Source organism: Protomyctophum parallelum (genome assembly GCF_964188405.1).
Source record: "Protomyctophum parallelum genome assembly, chromosome: 5".
Lineage (NCBI taxonomy): Eukaryota > Metazoa > Chordata > Actinopteri > Myctophiformes > Myctophidae > Protomyctophum > Protomyctophum parallelum.
Genome location: NC_139702.1, coordinates 50,718,629 through 50,738,943, shown reverse-complemented (window position 1 = coordinate 50,738,943; position 20,315 = coordinate 50,718,629). Strand labels below are relative to the sequence as shown.

Genomic DNA, 20,315 nt, shown 5'->3' with positions numbered 1-20,315 from the left:
GGTAGCTCGTATCTGGGTAGTGAGTCAGACCAATATTGTGATATTTACCAAAAGCCTGATTCCTATAGTTTGACGTATAAGACAGAGTCACGTTCACTAAAAATATAGCTGACCTACAAGCTCACGATGCGTTGCATCAGAACATGTTGTGAGCTTATAGATGTGTTATGTTTGGTGCATGACTCCATTGGGCAATGGAGCAAAGCAGAGAACAAAAAAAACACTGCATGGATGCACCTGGGACGTATCCTCAGTGGAAGGACTATAGGCTCTGGGTTGACTCCTAGCTGTCCGGGCCCCTCCTATACGTCTCACCACGACTAGGCTCTGGGTTGACTCCTGTCCGGGGCCCCGGGCCCCTCCTACGTCTCACCACGACTAGGCTCTGGGTTGACTCCTGTCCGGGGCCCCGGGCCCCTCCTACGTCTCACCACGACTAGGCTCTGGGTTGACTCCTGTCCGGGGCCCCTCCTACGTCTCACCACGACTAGGCTCTGGGTTGACTCCTGTCCGGGGCCCCGGGCCCCTCCTACGTCTCACCACGACTAGGCTCTGGGTTGACTCCTGTCCGGGGCCCCGGGCCCCTCCTACGTCTCACCACGACTAGGCTCTGGGTTGACTCCTGTCCGGGGCCCCGGGCCCCTCCTACGTCTCACCACGACTAGGCTCTGGGTTGACTCCTGTCCGGGGCCCCTCCTACGTCTCACCACAACTAGGCTCTGGGTTGACTCCTGTCCGGGGCCCCGGGCCCCTCCTACGTCTCACCACGACTAGGCTCTGGGTTGACTCCTGTCCGGGCCCCTCCTACGTCTCACCACGACTAGGCTCTGGGTTGACTCCTGTCCGGGCCCCTCCTACGTCTCACCACGACTAGGCTCTGGGTTGACTCCTGTCCGGGCCCCTCCTACGTCTCACCAGGTCCACTCCTGCTCTCACCAGGAGCAAAGTTAGAGTTAACCCATTCTGACCTGAGATCAGATTCCATAAAATGTCAGTCGCTCTTCGATTTTTCAAAAATAGCAGACCTACAAGCTCGTAGCGCGCCACTCGGTGGCGCGCTATGAGCTTGTAGATCTGCTATTTTTCAATAACATGATGCTAACACTAAAATGGGTGCCCGTTCAGAATGGGTTAAGCGAAACAGTGTTGTGAAACTATTCCCATCCCACACCTGGGTGGTGATACAAGTCTCCACAGTGTGTGTTGTAAATTGCACTATGCTATGCAACCTGTTCAAATAAATGTTGATTTTGGTTTTACACTCAAGCAATAAATGCCTATTTCTTGTCGTAGATACCATTAAGTAGTTTTGATTGCTGCATTTTACTTTAATAAAGTCATACTGGCTAATTATATCTGTAATTACACTATGCTATAAGCAGATTACTTTGCATTTGCACTGGACCTATATAACATTCTAGTATTTATGTATACTAGAGTATTTATGAGTTCTTATAAACCCTTATTATACAGTGTTATAAACGGATTATAATGCATTATATGGGATGCATATAAAAGCAAGTGTTGTCAGTTATTGTTCATCGTTTATTTGATATTTAGTCTATACAATAAAGAAAACATGATTGACAGGATCTGATCAAGACATTTCCTGCAGATCTTAATATTTAATAATAATAATAATAATAATAATAATAATAATAATAATAATAATAATAATAATGATGTACGGAAACACATCATTCCATTTCCGTATCCGCTCTAGACCGGATCAGAGCTTTTTTTGTTGTTGTGAGGACCGGATCTGCAATCGGATTGATGTGATTGGACGATGCTGCTACGTCACATCTGTTTCAGCCAATAGCGTTCGGTAGACGAACAGCCGTTTACATTCAGTTCGGAGAGAGAGAGAGGGAGAGGACCGAGGGAGAGAGACATTAAAGAGTATGGGTGGATTCGAACAAGTTAGTTGAAAAGAAGAAAAAAACTATTTTAATGTAACGAAACGTCAGTTTGTTTTATTGCAGTGTTTGGTGTTCATTTAGTGTTTCGTTTCGTTCGTCAGAAAAAGCTGTCTCTAAAAGAAGAAGCTTGTTTTTAGTTTACCTCAAAGCTAAAGGCTTAACTTAACCCGTTCGGTTTGCTCACATAGCCGTTAGCTTAGCAGCGTACAGTATATACAGTATGCAACACAGTCCTACTAGTGTCATATTAAAATAATGTTAACTAAGTTAATTTGCGCCAGGTAGCGCATCATGAGGAAAGGAAACGCATAGTTCATTTGTTTTCTTTCAACAACAACCGATCGCTGTTGTTAAATTAACGGTAGCTTCGTGAGGAGGAGGAGGAGGAGGCTGATATCATGGCGATCTGCTACCATATCAGACGTTATAGCCACACATACTAAACAAACAGGCAGCTACATTGTTGTTACAACATTGTAACATTGTTACAACAGGCTAAACAGCTACATTGTTGTATTAGTCTTATTATTGTATTATTATATAGATCATAATAGAGATGGGAGAGCAGCAGCAGACTACCTTCGCCTCTTTGGGGGAAGAAGTGGATTTCTGGAAGGAGCAGGCGGAGAGACACCAGCAGAGGTAACTTAATAATAATAATATAATATAATAATAATAATAATAGGAGCAGGCGGAGAGACACTAGCAGAGGTAATATAATAATAATAATAATAATAATAATAATGTAATATAATAATAATAATAATAATAATAGGAGCAGGCGGAGAGACACTAGCAGAGGTAATATTATAATAATAATATAATATAATAATAATAATAGGAGCAGGCGGAGAGACACCAGCAGAGGTAATTTAAGTGGATTACTTTACTGGGGCTCGTTGTTGTCTCAATTAAACGAGAGGCCTTCCTTCAGTCCGTCTGGAATGAATGTTAGTTTGTTTAGTTAATTAGTTCACATGATTTCCACTTTCTTAACCCCTTAATTACCTCCTTTATTATGATGAATTCCTGTGTCTATTTGTGCGTCTCTAAATGTTTTGATGAGTTGAACAAGGTGGACCCTCTTGTAAACAGTAAACAAGTGTATAAATGCTTTATTATTGGGTCGTCCACTCACAGCTAACAGTCTTTGTATTGAGTTTGTGCTTGAAATGTACTGTAATTCTGCAAACTGTTAATACATATTTCAATAGTAGTTTGGCGCATCATGCCTGCCTATGTAGGATGTTGTACAGTAAACAACCATACAGGCACAAACAAGGGACTAAATTCTTTTCGCTCCTATGCCACCAAAATGTGGAACGCCCTACCAACAGTCATTAAGACATGTGAATCCCTTGACTCCTTCAAAACCGCTCTCAAAGGGCACCTACGGACGGCTGCAATTCGAAACTGGCCTCTGTAAAATCTGAATCCCCCACACCCCCCAATTTCCCCTCACTGTATATGTATCTTTTCCCTTTTTGCTTCCTTTATGATGAATTCCTGTTCTGTTCTTTAGCTACATAGAAGTGTCTATTTGTATGTCTCTAAATGTTTTGATGAATTGAACAATGTGGACCCTGTTGTAAACAAGTGTAATGCTTAATTGGGTCGTCCACTCACAGTTAACAGTCTTTGTATTGAGTTTGTGCTTGAAATGTACTGTAATTCTGCAAACTGTTAATACATATTTCAATCAATCAATCAGTTGGTTGATGATCTGTGTGTGTGTGTGTGTGTGTATGCAGCAGTGGTGATGGAAAAAGTACTCGCATGTTTTACTTAAAAAGTATCAATACTGCAGTATAGAAATACATACTCTGTTACAAGTAAAAGGCTGGACTATTAATAAGTAATAACACGTACAAGAGTATTGGCATCAAAATGTACTTAAAAGTACCAAAAATAAAAGTACTCAAGTGACTATGGAGAATGTCCCATTGAAAATGTTCACATGTACTGTATGTATGTACCTATGCCGTGCATTGAGAGCTTGTAGATCTGCTATTTTCAAATGGGGCAAAATGTAGGTAGTGTTGTAGTAACACATCAAAATCTACCTAAGTAGCTTAAAGCTGTCAAGTAAACGTAGTGGAGTTAAAGTACAATATAGTACTGTACAGTACTACAGTACAATATACTGAGTAGAAGTAAAAGTATTGACAATTGGAAATACCCAAGTAAAGTACAAAATTCCTCAATTGTGTACAGTACTTAAGTAAATGTACTTACTGTGTGTGTGTGTGTGTGTGACTGTGTGTGTGTGTGTGTGTGTGTGTGTGTGTGTGTGTGTGTGTGTGTGTGTGTGTGTGTGCGTGTGTGTGTGTCTCTGTGTGTGCGTGTGTGTGTCTCTGTGTGTGTGTGTGTGTGTGTGTGTGTGTGTGTGTGTGTGTGTGTGTCTGTGTGTGTGTGTCTGTGTGTGTGTGTGTGTGTGTGTGTGTGTGTGTGTGTGTCTCTCTGCTCTCTGTGTGTGTGTGTGTGTGTGTGTGTGTGTGTGTGTGTGTGTGTGTGTGTGTGTGTGCGTGCGTACCAGGGCTGACGAGGCCCAGGAGGAGCTGCAGGAGTTCCAGCAGATGAGTCGTGACTACGAGGCTGAGCTGGAGACGGAGCTGAAGCAGACGGAGACCCGCAGCAAGGAGCTGCTCGCAGACAACAACCGTCTGCGCATGGAGCTGGACAGCATCAAGGTAACAACCGTCTGCGCACGGAGCTGGACAGCATCAAGGTAACAACCGTCTGCGCACGGAGCTGGACAGCATCAAGGTAGGAACCGTCTGCGCACGGAGCTGGACAGCATCAAGGTAACAACCGTCTGCGCACGGAGCTGGACAGCATCAAGGTAACAACCGTCTGCGCACGGAGCTGGACAGCATCAAGGTAGGAACCGTCTGCGCACGGAGCTGGACAGCATCAAGGTAACAACCGTCTGCGCACGGAGCTGGACAGCATCAAGGTAACAACCGTCTGCGCATGGAGCTGGACAGCATCAAGGTAACACCCGTCTGCGCACGGAGCTGGACAGCATCAAGGTAACAACCGTCTGTGCACGGAGCTGGACAGCATCAAGGTAACACCCGTCTGCGCACGGAGCTGGACAGCATCAAGGTAACAACCGTCTGCGCATGGAGCTGGAGAGCATCAAGGTAACAACCGTCTGCGCATGGAGCTGGACAGCATCAAGGTAACACCCGTCTGCGCACGGAGCTGGACAGCATCAAGGTAACAACCGTCTGCGCACGGAGCTGGACAGCATCAAGGTAACAACCGTCTGCGCACGGAGCTGGACAGCATCAAGGTAACAACCGTCTGCGCATGGAGCTGGACAGCATCAAGGTAACAACCGTCTGCGCACGGAGCTGGACAGCATCAAGGTAACAACCGTCTGCGCACGGAGCTGGACAGCATCAAGGTAACACCCGTCTGCGCATGGAGCTGGAGAGCATCAAGGTAACACCCGTCTGCGCATGGAGCTGCAGAGCATCAAGGTAGGGTAGCTCTATAGGCCTACTAAATTAAAGTATTTATTTAAAGACGGTTACGCCGCGGACAAAGCCAACTCGGATCGTGACAAATCATGACAATGAACACAATGTTTTGGGCCGATCAAATAATTTATAAGAAGAAAAACAAAACAAATAGTGTTGTCTCCTGCCTTTATTTTCTTCTTTCTAATGATTTGATCGGCCCAAAACATTGTGTTCATTGTCATGATTTGTCACGATGCGAGTTGGCTTTGTCCGCGGCGTAACAGTCTTTAAATAAATACTTTAAATAAATGCCTATGAGGAAAATGAACGGCGATTTCTTTTCCGGGTCTCTCGAGGGGGCGGGACTGCGACGATCTATAGGCCTACTAAATGTAATGGTACTATTATAGCATATAATACTACTACTTTAACCCTTTTAGGCCTGAGATCAGATTAAAAAAAATGTCTTCTACATCCTGACAGTTTTCTGAAAGATCTTATGTTTCTATGTCAGTCGTTCTTCGATTTTTCAAAAATAGCAGACCTACAAGCTCATCTGCTATTTTCCAATAGCTAAATTATAACGTAATGTTTAAAACACCAAAAGTGGTTCCCGCCCAAAATGGGTTAAATACTACTTTACTAATAGTAAAGTACCTAGCATATGACAGAAAACCGTGATTAACCCATTTAGACCTGAGGCCAATTCTACAAATGTCTTCTAAATCGTGACAGTTTTCTGAAAAACCTCATATTTCGATGTCAGTGGTTCTCAAACTATTTCATGTCAAGGACCCCCAGAATTATATTTAATTGGCCGCGAACCCCAATCTCAAAATATGTTGTTCGAGGGACCCCCTAGAAGCAAAGATTTGAGTTAAAAGCGTGCACTGGGATTTGCACACATTCTCGCTATTTTTCAACGGCTAAAGTTTACAATAATGGTTCAAAGTTAAAATAATATTCCGATTCTATTAGCCGTATGCCTTAAAAAAAAAAAAAAAAAATCTGTAAACATGATTGATTTGACTGGCCCTTTCGAGGAACGAATCCATAGATCACTAGTTAGTTAGTCAATTTACAATTTAGGCATTTAGCAGACACTCTTAATCCAGAGCGATTTACATTAAGCAAGAACAAGAAAGCATGGGAATATAATAATAATATAATAATAATAATAATAATATAATAATATAATAGCATGGGATAGTGCGCATGCTTCGTCAAAACGTTTGGTACGCGGTATATCAAAGGCATGGAGGCGCATCTGCGCACCGGCTGAGAGACAGGGATTTAGAGAACGCTGACAGGCATTCAAAAGGAACTCAAATGAGACGTTAACGTCCTGTAAGAAGACTTATAGAAATAAAACTAGCGTTGACTAATCATTACAAGTGGCTCTTATTTTGCCAGTTTCTGCACAGAAAGTCCGTTTCACTTGTAAACAAGGTACGGTGGATGTCATTAGTCATTAGTTGGCATTAGTTAGGTTCTTCAAAGTGTAAAAAAACCCTCCATTATGAGATTTCCGTAGGCACAGTGTGTGAATGAGGAGGTCACAAGATATCCTCTCCAGTCTGTCCCATTTCTCAGTTTACACATTAGACTATAATCTTATAGGCATTTGACAGTGACGCATAAGAGTGATACAGCATCTTCTGAAAGAGTGTCTTTGATGTTGTTAGGGCTGTCACGATTACAAATTTAACTTGATTGTCACAATTTAATTATCACACATAATTGTGATTAACAATTTAATTGTGCTTAGGCCCAAGTGATGTGTTGTAAGCTTGTAGATCTACTATCTTTGAAAAAAGTTTGAAGATGTATACTATGGACATTTTTCAACATGAAAACAATTGACGATTATGCAAAAAAAATATTGCGATTTACCTCAAATAATTGGCGATGGTGTAATAATGGTGAGCGGCCCAGACAGTAGATGTGGTTTAACCCATTCTGACCGGGCACCCATTTTGGTGTCAGCATCATGTTATGCTTTAGCTATTTAAAAATAGCAGATCTACAAGCTCATATCGCGCCACCGAGTGGCGCGATACGAGCTTGTAGGTCTGCTATTTTTGAAAAATCGAAGAGCGACTGACATTTTTAGAATCTGATCTCAGGTCAGAATGGGTTCATCAGACCAGTGTGTGTGTCCGGCGGAAACCTCGTATGAATCTGATCTCAGGTCAGAATGGGTTATGGTGGTCTGTCTGTGTCTGCAGGACAAGTATGAGGTCCAGCACTCTGAGGCCTTCAGGCAGATCTCCACCCTGGAAGGAGACCTGGCCGAGACCACCGCGGTGCGAGACCACCTGCAGAAATACATCAGGGAGTTGGAGCAGGCCAACGACGACCTGGAGAGGACCAAGAGGTTAGTTAGTCTCTCACAGTTTAACTAACTAACCGAGAGGTTAGTTAGTCTCTCACAGTTTAACTAACTAACAGAGAGGTTAGTTAGTCTCTCACAGTTTAACTAACTAACCCAGAGGTTAGTTAGTCTCTCACAGTTTAACTAACTAACCCAGAGGTTATTTAGTCTCTCACAGCTTAACTAACTAACCAAGAGGTTAGTTAGTCTCTCACAGTTTAACTAACTAACCCAGAGGTTAGTTAGTCTCTCACAGTTTAACTAACTAACCAAGAGGTTAGTTAGTCTCTCACAGTTTAACTAACTAACCGAGAGGTTAGTTAGTCTCTCACAGTTTAACCCATTCTGACCTGAGATCAGATGACAGATTCATACGAGGTTTCCACTGGACACACACTGGTCTGATTAACCCATTCTGACCTGAGATCAGATTCTAAAAATGTCAGTCGTTCTTCGATTTCTCAAAAATAGCAGACCTACAAGCTCGTAGCGCGCCACTCGGTGGCGCGCTATGAGCTTGTAGATCTGCTATTTTTCAATAGCTAAAGCATAACATGATGCCAACACCAAAATGGGTTCCCGACCGTTCAGAATGGGTTAACTAACTAACAGAGAGGTTAGTTAGTCTCTCACAGTTTAACTAACTAACAGAGAGGTTAGTTAGTCTCTCACAGTTTAACTAACTAACAGAGAGGTTAGTTAGTCTCTCACAGTTTAACTAACCAAGAGGTTAGTTAGTCTCTCACAGTTTAACTAACTAACCAAGAGGTTAGTTAGTCTCTCACAGTTTAACTAACTAACAGAGAGGTTAGTTAGTCTCTCACAGTTTAACTAACCAAGAGGTTAGTTAGTCTCTCACAGTTTAACTAACTAACAGAGAGGTTAGTTAGTCTCTCACAGTAACTAACCAAGAGGTTAGTTAGTCTCTCACAGTTTAACTAACCAAGAGGTTAGTTAGTCTCTCACAGTTTAACTAACTAACAGAGAGGTTAGTTAGTCTCTCACAGTAACTAACCAAGAGGTTAGTTAGTCTCTCACAGTTTCATTCTCAAACTATTTGGACCCCCACAACATACAGTATATGTAATTAATTGCCCGCCGAGCACCATCTGAAAATATCTTGTTCCAGGGACCCCCCCCCCCAAAGAAGCAAAGATTTTAGTTAAAAACTGTTCGCTCTGAAAGAATATAGATTTCAAAGATTGCACCACATTTTCATGATTTTTCAAAAATAGCAGATCTACAAGCTCAAGCTCTGTGCCGCGCTACGAGCTTGTAGATCTGCTATTTTTCAATAGCTAAAGTATATAACATAATCCTTAAAACACCAAAAGGGGTTCCCGCCCAGAATGGGTTACTGGTTGCCAACAGCCAGGATTGAGAGTTATGTGTCCGTTCAGTTGAAGAAGTATATTTATTAGCTGCCCTATACTTTTACATACATACTAATAAATAAACAACGTCAAAATAATATACCGGTAGAGGTAAACAATGAGCCCTCCTAACACAGTCTAAAAACGGTTTGCCTCTCTGCATGTCAGCAACACCTGCACCTGATTAGGTTAAATACCCCTCCCTGTAACCATGGCAACCAAGGCCTTGATTGACAGCACAAGATGGATGCATGGCTCTTACAGGTACAAAGATTTCTCGCTTTGTACCTGTGTTGCTCAGCGCGGTCGTTGACGTCACCTAAAACTAAGACTAAAAATGTTCGTCGACTACCTATTTTCACTGACAAAAACAAATGGAAACTAAATGAAAATTAAGCTACGATGACTAAAACTAAGACTAAATATACTGACAATTTCGTCGACAAATAAAACTAGACTAAAATGTTAGGAAGGGACTAGTGGACAAGAGATCCAGTATAAAATGAAATGAAAATAGCTGATCTACAAGCTTGTAGATCGGCTATTTTCAGCAAGTGTAAAAACACTCATTACGACGGCATCAAGACCCGCCAAAATACATTTTAGTCGACTAAATCAACTGTAGATTTTAGTCGACTAAAATCTCATGACATTTAGTCGACTAAAACTAGACTAACACTAAGACATTTCCAGGTGACTAACATGTGACTAAAACTAAATGAAGTTTCAGTCCAAAGACTATGACTAAAGTAAAATAGAAATTTGCTGCCAAAAACAACACTTAGGAGCTGCTACGCCAGCTAGCTGCTACGCCATTTACCAAAATAAATATTGTGCGTTTAACCCAATCTAGACCTGAGGACGATTCTACAAAAATGTCTTCTAAATCCTGGCGGTTATATATATATTATGTATATGTATATGTTTCTATGTCGTTCTCAAACATTTTCATGTCAAGGACCACCAAAGATATATGTATTTGGCCGCCGACCTGTGTTGTTCCAGGGACCCCCCTCTCCCCCCCAGAAGCAAAGATTTGAGTGCGTCATGTAGTTTATGTAGTTTATTCGTATTTATTTTTCAGCGCTTCCGCTTCTATCTTCTCTATAGTACTAATTTGAGTGATTAGCGCTAACTTTGGACCGGTTGGCAGAAATGACATGGTTACAGGTACTCATAGTATTAGCTGACATGTACTCATAGTTACAGCTGACATGTATTCATAGTGCTAGTAAGTACACAAACGCACAGATGCACAGCAGCTATCCCAACCAACCATCCCCGTCCCTCCTCTGCCAGGGCGACCATCATGTCCCTGGAAGACTTTGAGCAGAGAATGAACCAAGTCATCGAGAGGAACGCCTTCCTGGAGAGCGAGCTGGACGAGAAGGAGAACCTTCTGGAATCTGTCCAGAGGCTGAAGGACGAAGCCAGAGGTAGGTACCCCACAAATACACACACCCACCCACCCAGATGCACGCACACACACACACACACACACACACACACACACACACACACACACACACACATACCCAGTCCCAAATACACACACACATGCACGCACGCATGCACAGAAGTAGACGAGCACTGCTGTCCTTGTGACAATCTAGACTCAGCACAAGTGGATGTGGCTGAGTCTGTGAATTTTGATAGCCGACGTAATTCTACAAATACTGTTCCCATCCATTTAATATGTAGTTATTACTACTACTGTTCCCATCCATTTAATGTGTAGTTGGATTACAAATACTGTTCCCATCCATTTAATGTGTAGTTGAATTCCATCTCAGGGTTTAAAGGTTCTGTGTTACCATGGCGAATTTCCATAATGTTGGGCAGAGTGTTACTGCAAAATTTAGGCAATTAAGCATATTTCCCTCTTGTCACTTTATGTGGGAAATTTAAAGGGTGGCGGTGCTGGCCTGGGCCGTGGCTCAGTGGTCCAGACACCTCAGGGCCTCTAGGCCGTGGCTCAGTGGTCCAGACACCTCAGGGCCTCTAGGCCGTGGCTCAGTGGTCCAGACACCTCAGGGCCTCTAGGCCGTGGCTCAGTGGTCCAGACACCTCAGGGCCTCTAGGCCGTGGCTCAGTGGTCCAGACCCTGGGCCGTGGCTCAGTGGTCCAGACACCTCAGGGCCTCTAGGCCGTGGCTCAGCGGTCCAGACACCTCGGCCTGGGCCGTGGCTCAGCGGTCCAGACACCTCGGCCTGGGCCGTGGCTCAGCGGTCCAGACACCTCGGCCTGGGCCGTGGCTCAGCGGTCCAGACACCTCGGCCTGGGCCGTGGCTCAGCGGTCCAGACACCTTGGGGCCTGGGCCGTGGCTCAGCGGTCCAGACGCCTGGGCCGTGGCTCAGCGGTCCAGACACCTCGGCCTGGGCCGTGGCTCAGCGGTCCAGACACCTCGGCCTGGGCCGTGGCTCAGCGGTCCAGACACCTCGGCCTGGGCCGTGGCTCAGTGGTCCAGACACCTTGGGGCCTCTAGGCCGTGGCTCAGCGGTCCAGACACCTTGGGGCCTCTAGGCCGTGGCTCAGTGGTCCAGACACCTTGGGGCCTCTAGGCCGTGGCTCAGCGGTCCAAAGGGGTGTTTGCCCCCCTAAATCAACCTCTTTGCCCCCTTAGATCAAATAGTTACAGACAAAACAATGGTACATTTCCAGGCATTCCATTGCTTGAAAGGAAGGAAGCCAACGAAATCGTGCGCCTCTGCATATAGATATGCAAATGTGGCGCATTGTCTTCATGTCCAATACCTGCCCCCCCGATTGCCCCCTCTGTCATTTCATCCTGGCGCCGGGCCTGGTGACGGTGCTTGTGTTACTGCAAGATTTAGGCAATGAAGCATATTTCCCTCTTGCCAATTTCTGTGGGAAATTGAGAAGGAAAACTTGACAGGAGTTTTTTTTTTCCCTCTCTATGCACTTCTGCTGAATGCTGACCAGTGACCAGTGGACGGACAATATGAGCTGTTGAGTCAGTACAATCTGCCCTTAACCCATTCTGACCTGAGATCAGATTTAAAAAAATGTCTTCCACATCCTGACAGTTTTCTGAAAAAGCTATGTTTCTATGTCAGTCGTTCGATTTTTCAGTCGATTTTTCAAAAAATAGCAGACCTACAAGCTTGTAGATCTGCTATTTTTCAATAGCTAAAGCATGACATGATGCTAACACCAAGAGGGGTTCCCGCCTAAAATGGGTTAATATCAGTTCAGCAATGAGGGGGGGGGGGGGCACTTTTACTGGTTTCTTTCTTTTACTGTAACTAATATACTGTATAAAGACAGTACATACACTGTGTGTGTGTGTGTGTGTGTGTGTGTGTGTGTGTACTTCGCAACGCTTGACAACTCGCTCGATGGTGTCTCTCGTGGCTGAGATTATTTTGAGACGGCACTGCTCCGTCTCGGTCTAAAACTGTAGGGTGAAAGTCACACCCTAACCCACCTCTGACACTAAACCATCTGAAACTATAGGGTGAAAGTCACACCACCTCTGGAGGGAAAGCCTCTAGTCTCTGACACTAAAGCATAAAGTCACACCACCTCTGGAGGGAAAGCCTCTAGTCTCTGACACTAAAGCATAAAGTCACACCACCTCTGGAGGGAAAGCCTCTAGTCTCTGACACTAAAGCATAAAGTCACACCACCTCTGGAGGGAAAGCCTCTAGTCTCTGACACTAAAGCATAAAGTCACACCACCTCTGGAGGGAAAGCCTCTAGTCTCTGACACTAAAGCATAAAGTCACACCACCTCTGGAGGGAAAGCCTCTAGTCTCTGACACTAAAGCATAAAGTCACACCACCTCTGGAGGGAAAGCCTCTAGTCTCTGACACTAAAGCATAAAGTCACACCACCTCTGGAGGGAAAGCCTCTAGTCTCTGACACTAAAGCATAAAGTCACACCACCTCTGGAGGGAAAGCCTCTAGTCTCTGACACTAAAGCATAAAGTCACACCACCTCTGGAGGGAAAGCCTCTAGTCTCTGACACTAAAGCATAAAGTCACACCACCTCTGGAGGGAAAGCCTCTAGTCTCTGACACTAAAGCATAAAGTCACACCACCTCTGGAGGGAAAGCCTCTAGTCTCTGACACTAAAGCATAAAGTCACACCACCTCTGGAGGGAAAGCCTCTAGTCTCTGACACTAAAGCATAAAGTCACACCACCTCTGGAGGGAAAGCCTCTAGTCTCTGACACTAAAGCATAAAGTCACACCACCTCTGGAGGGAAAGCCTCTAGTCTCTGACACTAAAGCATAAAGTCACACCACCTCTGGAGGGAAAGCCTCTAGTCTCTGACACTAAAGCATAAAGTCACACCACCTCTGGAGGGAAAGCCTCTAGTCTCTGACACTAAAGCATAAAGTCACACCACCTCTGGAGGGAAAGCCTCTAGTCTCTGACACTAAAGCATAAAGTCACACCACCTCTGGAGGGAAAGCCTCTAGTCTCTGACACTAAAGCATAAAGTCACACCGCCTCTGGAGGGAAAGCTAGTTCTCCTCTCTGACACTAAACCATCCATTTGGTTTTAAATCTCTTGACACCTTGACCGCAGCTTGCCCGGAAATTAGAGTCTGGAAAAAGTATGGAATTTTAAAAATTCTGAATGTGTAGGAACCCTGCGCGCGTACACACACACTCACTCACTCACTCACTCACGGAAATGTATTATTACCTTTTATAGCCTAAACATGTACAGATTTAAATGAACTGACAATGTTGTGTACTTCTGAGAATGACCATAATTATAGACATGTCTGGCGGCGGTGCTAAACGTTTTCCTCTTTTCCCGGTCAGACCTTCGGCAGGAGCTGGCGGTGCGACACAAGGAGCGCCGGCCGTCCAGCGCTCTGGGAAAAGACACGGAGAGGACGGAGGCGTTCCCACAACGTCCCGCAACGCCGTCCAAACCCGCCGTCTCCTTCTCGACGCCCTCCACCGCCAACATCAGACGTGAGTGGTGGAAAGCCTTCGGGGGAATTTAACCCATTCTGGGGCGGGAACCCATTTTGGTGTCAGCACTATGTTATGCTTTAGCTATTGAAAAACAGCAGATCGACAAGCTCATAGCGCGCCACCGAGTGGCGCGATACAAGCTTGTAGGTCTGCTATCTTTGAAAAATCGAAGAGCGACTGACATTTATTTGAATCTGATCTCAGGTCAGAATGGAAAACTGTCAGGATGTAGAAGACATTTTTAGAATCTGATCTCAGGTCAGAATGAAAACTGTCAGGATGTAGAAGACATTTTTAGAATCTGATCTCAGGTCAGAATGGAAAACTGTCAGGATGTAGAAGACATTTTTAGAATCTGATCTCAGGTCAGAATGGGTTAAGCAATACTAATCTAGGTTTCACTAAAATATAAAATCAAGTCTAACAACTGTGTGACCACTAGAGGGCAGAAATCTCCAGGTTTGGATTTGATACTGATTCAGAGGGCTACGATTGCATTGTGAATCGATTACCGATGCATCTAATGATCCATAATAATAAAACATTACTTTACTTCCATTATCTTAGGTTATCTTTCCATTATCTTCCGTTATCTTTCTAATGATCCATAATAATGAAACATTACTTTACTTCCATTATCTTGTATTGATAATAAAAACGAATGGAAGAGATGCGTTATATATTTGCAATTGACAATTGCCGAAAACTCAAAACAAGTCATTTTTTTTTGTAAAATAATAACAAATAATGTTTTTTAAAATAATCATTTTCTTTTACATTTGTTAATCGATTAATAATCGTCCATGTACGTCCAATCGCGATTTAAGAATCAATTTTATTTTCCACCCCTAAGGCCACTTGCTATCAGGTTCAAACCTAGTGCAAGGTGCGCACATTGCCAACAAAGCCACACAAATCACAATGCAGTCTACAGTATATGTCTCTGTTTAGCACATTTCATAATACAGTATATCTGTCTGTTTAGCACATTTCATAATACAGTATATCTGTCTGTTTAGCACATTTCATAATACAGTATATCTGTCTGTTTAGCACATTTCATAATACAGTATATCTGTCTGTTTAGCACATTTCATAATACAGTATATCTGTCTGTTTAGCACATTTCATAATACAAAGGCAATTATGGGCCAGTAGTGTCTCAGGAGGCTTCCTTCCTCCTGGCTTCTGGTCAACGTATCCCGGAGCAACTAACTGCTCCCTCAGAGCAGCACACTGCTCCCTCAGAGCAGCACACTGCAGCCAATAAGATAACTAACTGCTCCCTCAGAGCAGCACACTGCAGCCAATAAGATGGCTCAACTGCAGAGAGAGAGAGAGAGAAGTCATTTCAATACGGCATGTTGCGGCGGTTTTACATGAGAGTAAAGAGACGCTTGTATGACGCGCACGCAATGAATTCAGGTCCATTCCAGCTGTAAGTTTCACCGTTTATTCTTGTCACCACACGTATTGAGTCACAACAGTTCCCAGGCTTTTAGCTAGAACTAAACGTGGTTGTTAAGGTGCATTTGATACGGTCAACAGATATGTCTTCTCCCACGCTCGCCTCCTCTCTGTAAACGATAGGCAGGGGGTGGTAGGACCCACATGCAGGACAGCAAGGCAGGCATGGTTCAAAATCCAATATTGGGGGATTTATTACAAAAACGGAGAAAACGTCATAATCACAAACTAACACTGAACATGAAGTGACACCAAACAATGACTGGACAATTAAGGACTGACTGGGGAACAAGACTGATACACCAGAGGGCTGATTAGTGATTAAACCATGAGAAACACCTGGGGAAGACAACATAGAACCAAAACAACTAGAACATAACATAGAAATACAAGAGCTAGACAGGCAATGTCTGTGACTGTGACACTCTCTCTGTCCAACTTCCCTCACCCAAGTAAACGCCTGTGCAGTGCCCATTAAAGTGACATACCTTACGTCAATCATAATAGCACGTTAGAATGCAAACACATTACGGCTCCTACATGCATTTTAATGATGCAGGACTGTGTAGAGTAGACTTGTTGATGTTCTAATGTTGGTGTCTGTACAGGTGATGTACAGTAATGTAATGTTCTAATGTTGGTGTCCGTATACAGGTGACGGCTTAACGGGGACGCCCCTGACCACGTCGGCCAGGATATCTGCGCTCAACATCGTAGGGGAGCTACTGAGGAAAGTCGGGGTAAGAGAAACCAACTGTCCTCTTGTCTCCTTCATCCACAGGACAGGAATATGTGATCGCCAAATTACCATTGAGTTGATTATAATTCAAATATGTTTATTAAGTTGTTGCACAAGTTCAACACCACATACAGTACCCACACACAGACCCAGTGCCCAAGGGAAGAAAGCCACTGGCAGAGAGGAAACGTAAAATAAATATCTAGTAATTGATGTGATAATTGTCTCATTATCGTCAGAATCTGGAGTCCAAATTGGCGTCGTGTCGAGACTTTGTTTACGAGCCGTCCAGCAACAGACCGGCTCTCCCATCTGGCCCTGGGAGTCCCACTGGGTTGGAGACGGGCCTGGAGAACCAGGCCAGCAGAATGAGTCCTCCTCCACAGTACGACAGGTGAGCAGAACCATCAATGGGAACCGGCCTAGTCTCGCGTTCAATGGGAACCGGCCTAGTCTCGTGTTCAATGGGAACCGGCCTAGTCTTGCGTTACCAGACTGTTGCCTCTCGCAACTTTCAAATGCTTCCGTCATACAGTCTGGAGCAACGGAAGCTCTGATCATGAGTAAAATATAAATGCTTCCGTCATACAGTCTGGAGCAACGGAAGCTCTGATCATGAGTAAAATATAAATGCTTCCGTCGTACAGTCTGGAGCAACGGAAGCTCTGATCACGAGTAAAATATAAATGCTTCCGTCGTACAGTCTGGAGCAACGGAAGCTCTGATCACGAGTAAAATATAAATGCTTCCGTCGTACAGTCTGGAGCAACGGAAGCTCTGATCATGAGTAAAATATAAATGCTTCCGTCGTACAGTCTGGTGCAACGGAAGCTCTGATCACGAGTAAAATATAAATGCTTCCGTCGTACAGTCTGGAGCAACGGAAGCTCTGATCACAAGTAAAATATAAATGCTTCCGTCATACAGTCTGGAGCAACGGAAGCTCTGATCATGAGTAAAATATAAATGCTTCCGTCGTACAGTCTGGAGCAACGGAAGCTCTGATCACGAGTAAAATATAAATGCTTCCGTCGTACAGTCTGGAGCAACGGAAGCTCTGATCATGAGTAAAATATAAATGCTTCCGTCGTACAGTCTGGAGCAACGGAAGCGCAGGACTATAATTAATTAACGGAAGAAAAAAATATATATTATGGCAATTTTAATGGAAATAAACAAAGTTATGAAGAGTTGTCAACGAAACATTTAGACACTAGATCTATTTTTCCGTAACATTTCTAAGCGTTTACATAATAGAGCGTCGCAGTCCCGCCCCCTCGAGAGACCCGGAAAATAATTCCCCGTATTTATTTAAAGACGTTTACGCCGCAGACAAAGCCAACTCTTGTTGGGCCGAACAAATAATTAGGAAGAAGAAGAACACTTTTTTTGTTGTTTTTAGATAAATACTTTTTGAAATGTCTGAGGAAAATGCAATTGGGTTGATTCATTTCCTGGGCCTGGCGTCGTCATGAAAGGGACTGTGACGCTCTATAGCACATTTTGTTACCCTAACCCTTTTAAGAACATGATCACTGCATATACAGTATTTAACAATTTCACTTCTGACATACTGTATGTTGGCTGAATATAAATGTTTCTTCTTGCCGTTTAAAGCGCGGTGCATACTCCTCCCGACCCCCAGAGGGCGGTGACGTAACTACAAATTGACTTCATTCCAAACTTCGGATGGACTTTCTGTCGGAACTCGATGTCCTCCTGACCTCCTGACCTGTAGTTCTGAAAGCCTGTCCGAAAAGCCGTTGTCGGAAGGAGTATGTGTTGCGTTTTAGGCTTCATAAAATGAGAAGGAGTATGTGTTGCGTTTTAGGCTTCATAAAATGATGTTCAGGGTTTCCACGGGCATGACATTCCTGAAAAAAAACTAAAAAGATTTCCCAATCCTAGAACAGGTTTGGAATTAATGAAAAGGTCCACGAAAAAATATTTCGATGTCAGCATTGTTTTTGGTTATTGATTTAATTTAAAAAAACATTTTCCAAAACATGTATAAAATATGTAACCTAAGTAGTTTTTCGCCTAACGGGCTGCGTGATTGCAGCCTGAACATGTATGTGACAAAAATAACAGATCTACAAGCTCTACGACGTGCTGCAGTGTGATCCTATGCCCAAGGATAGTTGATGAAGCAAAGAATTTGGCACGGATCCTATATAATATACTATGCGTTAATTTAGCTACCTGTCTTTGGGCATTGGAACATTACTGTTGCGCTGAATGATTGTTATATAGGCCTGGATTAAATGTGTGTGAACCCTGACTGTCGCACCCTGACTGTTGAACCCTGACTGTTGAACTGTTGCATGAACAAACCACACTTTGTCTTCCAGCTTAGTGAAGCGCTTAGAGTTCGGTCCAGCGCCCCCCAGAGGGCTGTCACAGGGTGCGCAGTCTCCACAGGCCGGTGTGAAGATCTTGTTATGAGAGAGAGAGAGAGAGAGCAAGAGTTTACCCCCCCCCCCCCCCCACTCACTCTCCTTACTAGAATACAGCACTGGGACTTTTGGAAGTGAACTGTTTCTTGCCTTTCGTCCTCTACACTGTACTGTAGAGTCTACAGTACAGTAACATACCCCGATGAACTATGTGTGCGACAGAGAAATGCTTCCTCCTTCCTCAATGTAATCATCATAGAACCTGTTGTGTTGCTTCTGGTTAGCTTGGTACCATTATTATTATTATCATGATGCTATTCTACCGCCTATTCTCAAGGCTCATACATAGTCTGGATTTACGGTGGTGAGGTGACCACCGAACTACAACATGACGTCACTGAGGTGACCACCGAGAACTACAACATGACGTCACTGAGGTGACCACCGAACTACAACATGACGTCACTGAGGTGACCACCGAACTACAACGTGACGTCACTGAGGTGACCACCGAACTACAACATGACGTCACTGAGGTGACCACCGAACTACAACATGACGTCACTGAGGTGACCACCGAACTACAACATGACGTCACTGAGCCGCGGTGAAGAGCAAACCACCGCCACCGCTACAGCCCTTCTCTCTGTTTTTACTCACCACCGCTCAACGTTATTTCAGCTCCGGTGGTCAGCTCACCACCGGAGCGGTGGTCACCTCGCCACCGGAGCGGTGGTCACCTCACCACCGGAGCGGTGGTCAGCTCGCCACCGGAGCGGTGGTCACCTCACCACCGGAGCGGTGGTCACCTCACCACCGGAGAGGTGGTCACCTCACCACCGAAAATCCAGACTATGAATAGGCCTTCACTGTAATGGAAGAAGAGACTCGGGGCGCTGTCTGTTTGAACGACAACGGTCTTCTAGAGAAAACGGCAAAAAATTAAATATCGGATGTGCCCGACTGCTTTCTCCGGGGGGTTTGAACCCGCAAGAAACTGAAACGCCGGAAAAGGGCAAAGTGTGTGTGTGTGTGTGTGTGTGTGTGTTTGTGTGTGTGTGTGTGTGTGTGTGTGTGTGTGTGTGTGTGTGTGTGTGTGTGTGTGTGTGTGTGTGTGTGTGTGTGTGTGTGTGTGTGTGTGTGTGTGTGTGTTCAATCACTTGGGCATCTCGGTGTAGGGAAATAAAAAGTGAGAACGCAGCGGCACTTTGTCCTTTTCTCTTCTGACCGTTGGCGTGTAAAACGTGGCATCGGACACTTTTTTTTACTTCCACGCTGCTTTGATTCTAACCCAGGCCAGTGGAGTAGCATTCCATGTCCATGTGTTACCCCTAACCCTGAGCGGGCGTTTGTTTAACTTGTACTAATTCTGTAACGCATCAAGATGGAAACACAAACAGCACTTACAGTGTAACCCATTACAGTTAAATTTAATAACACTTATATCAAATATGTTGTTATAGTGAGCTGCTAAATATGGAATTAAGTCAATCAATTCTCCTGGAAAAAAACAACAGAACACATTCAGCCAATACCACGACTACAGGTGATGTAATTATACAGAGTACGGGGCTAAACATAATGTAGAAATATACACAACACATTTTAGAA

At 44.2% G+C, this 20,315-nt stretch overlaps 1 protein-coding gene across 1 annotated transcript; it reads left to right on the top strand.

Annotated features, from left to right (window-relative positions):
- Positions 1–1,901: 1,901 nt before the first annotated feature.
- Positions 1,902–19,073, top strand: LOC310858832 (nuclear distribution protein nudE homolog 1-A-like). Its single transcript, XM_083765119.1, has 9 exons — positions 1,902–1,922; positions 2,467–2,564; positions 4,459–4,612; positions 7,621–7,769; positions 10,439–10,575; positions 13,944–14,099; positions 16,224–16,309; positions 16,548–16,702; positions 18,660–19,073. The coding sequence occupies exons 1-9, from the start codon at positions 1,905–1,907 to the stop codon at positions 18,751–18,753; spliced, it is 1,047 nt and encodes a 348-aa protein (XP_083621245.1). The 5' UTR covers positions 1,902–1,904; the 3' UTR covers positions 18,754–19,073.
- The last annotated feature ends 1,242 nt before the right edge of the window (positions 19,074–20,315 follow it).

Excerpts from the sequence above, each read along its gene's own strand:
- LOC310858832 (XM_083765119.1), top strand. Across the intron at positions 2,565-4,458 it reads GCGGAGAGACACCAGCAGAG|GGCTGACGAGGCCCAGGAGG; the intron begins GTAACTTAATAA and ends CGTGCGTACCAG. Across the intron at positions 16,310-16,547 it reads AGCTACTGAGGAAAGTCGGG|AATCTGGAGTCCAAATTGGC; the intron begins GTAAGAGAAACC and ends CATTATCGTCAG.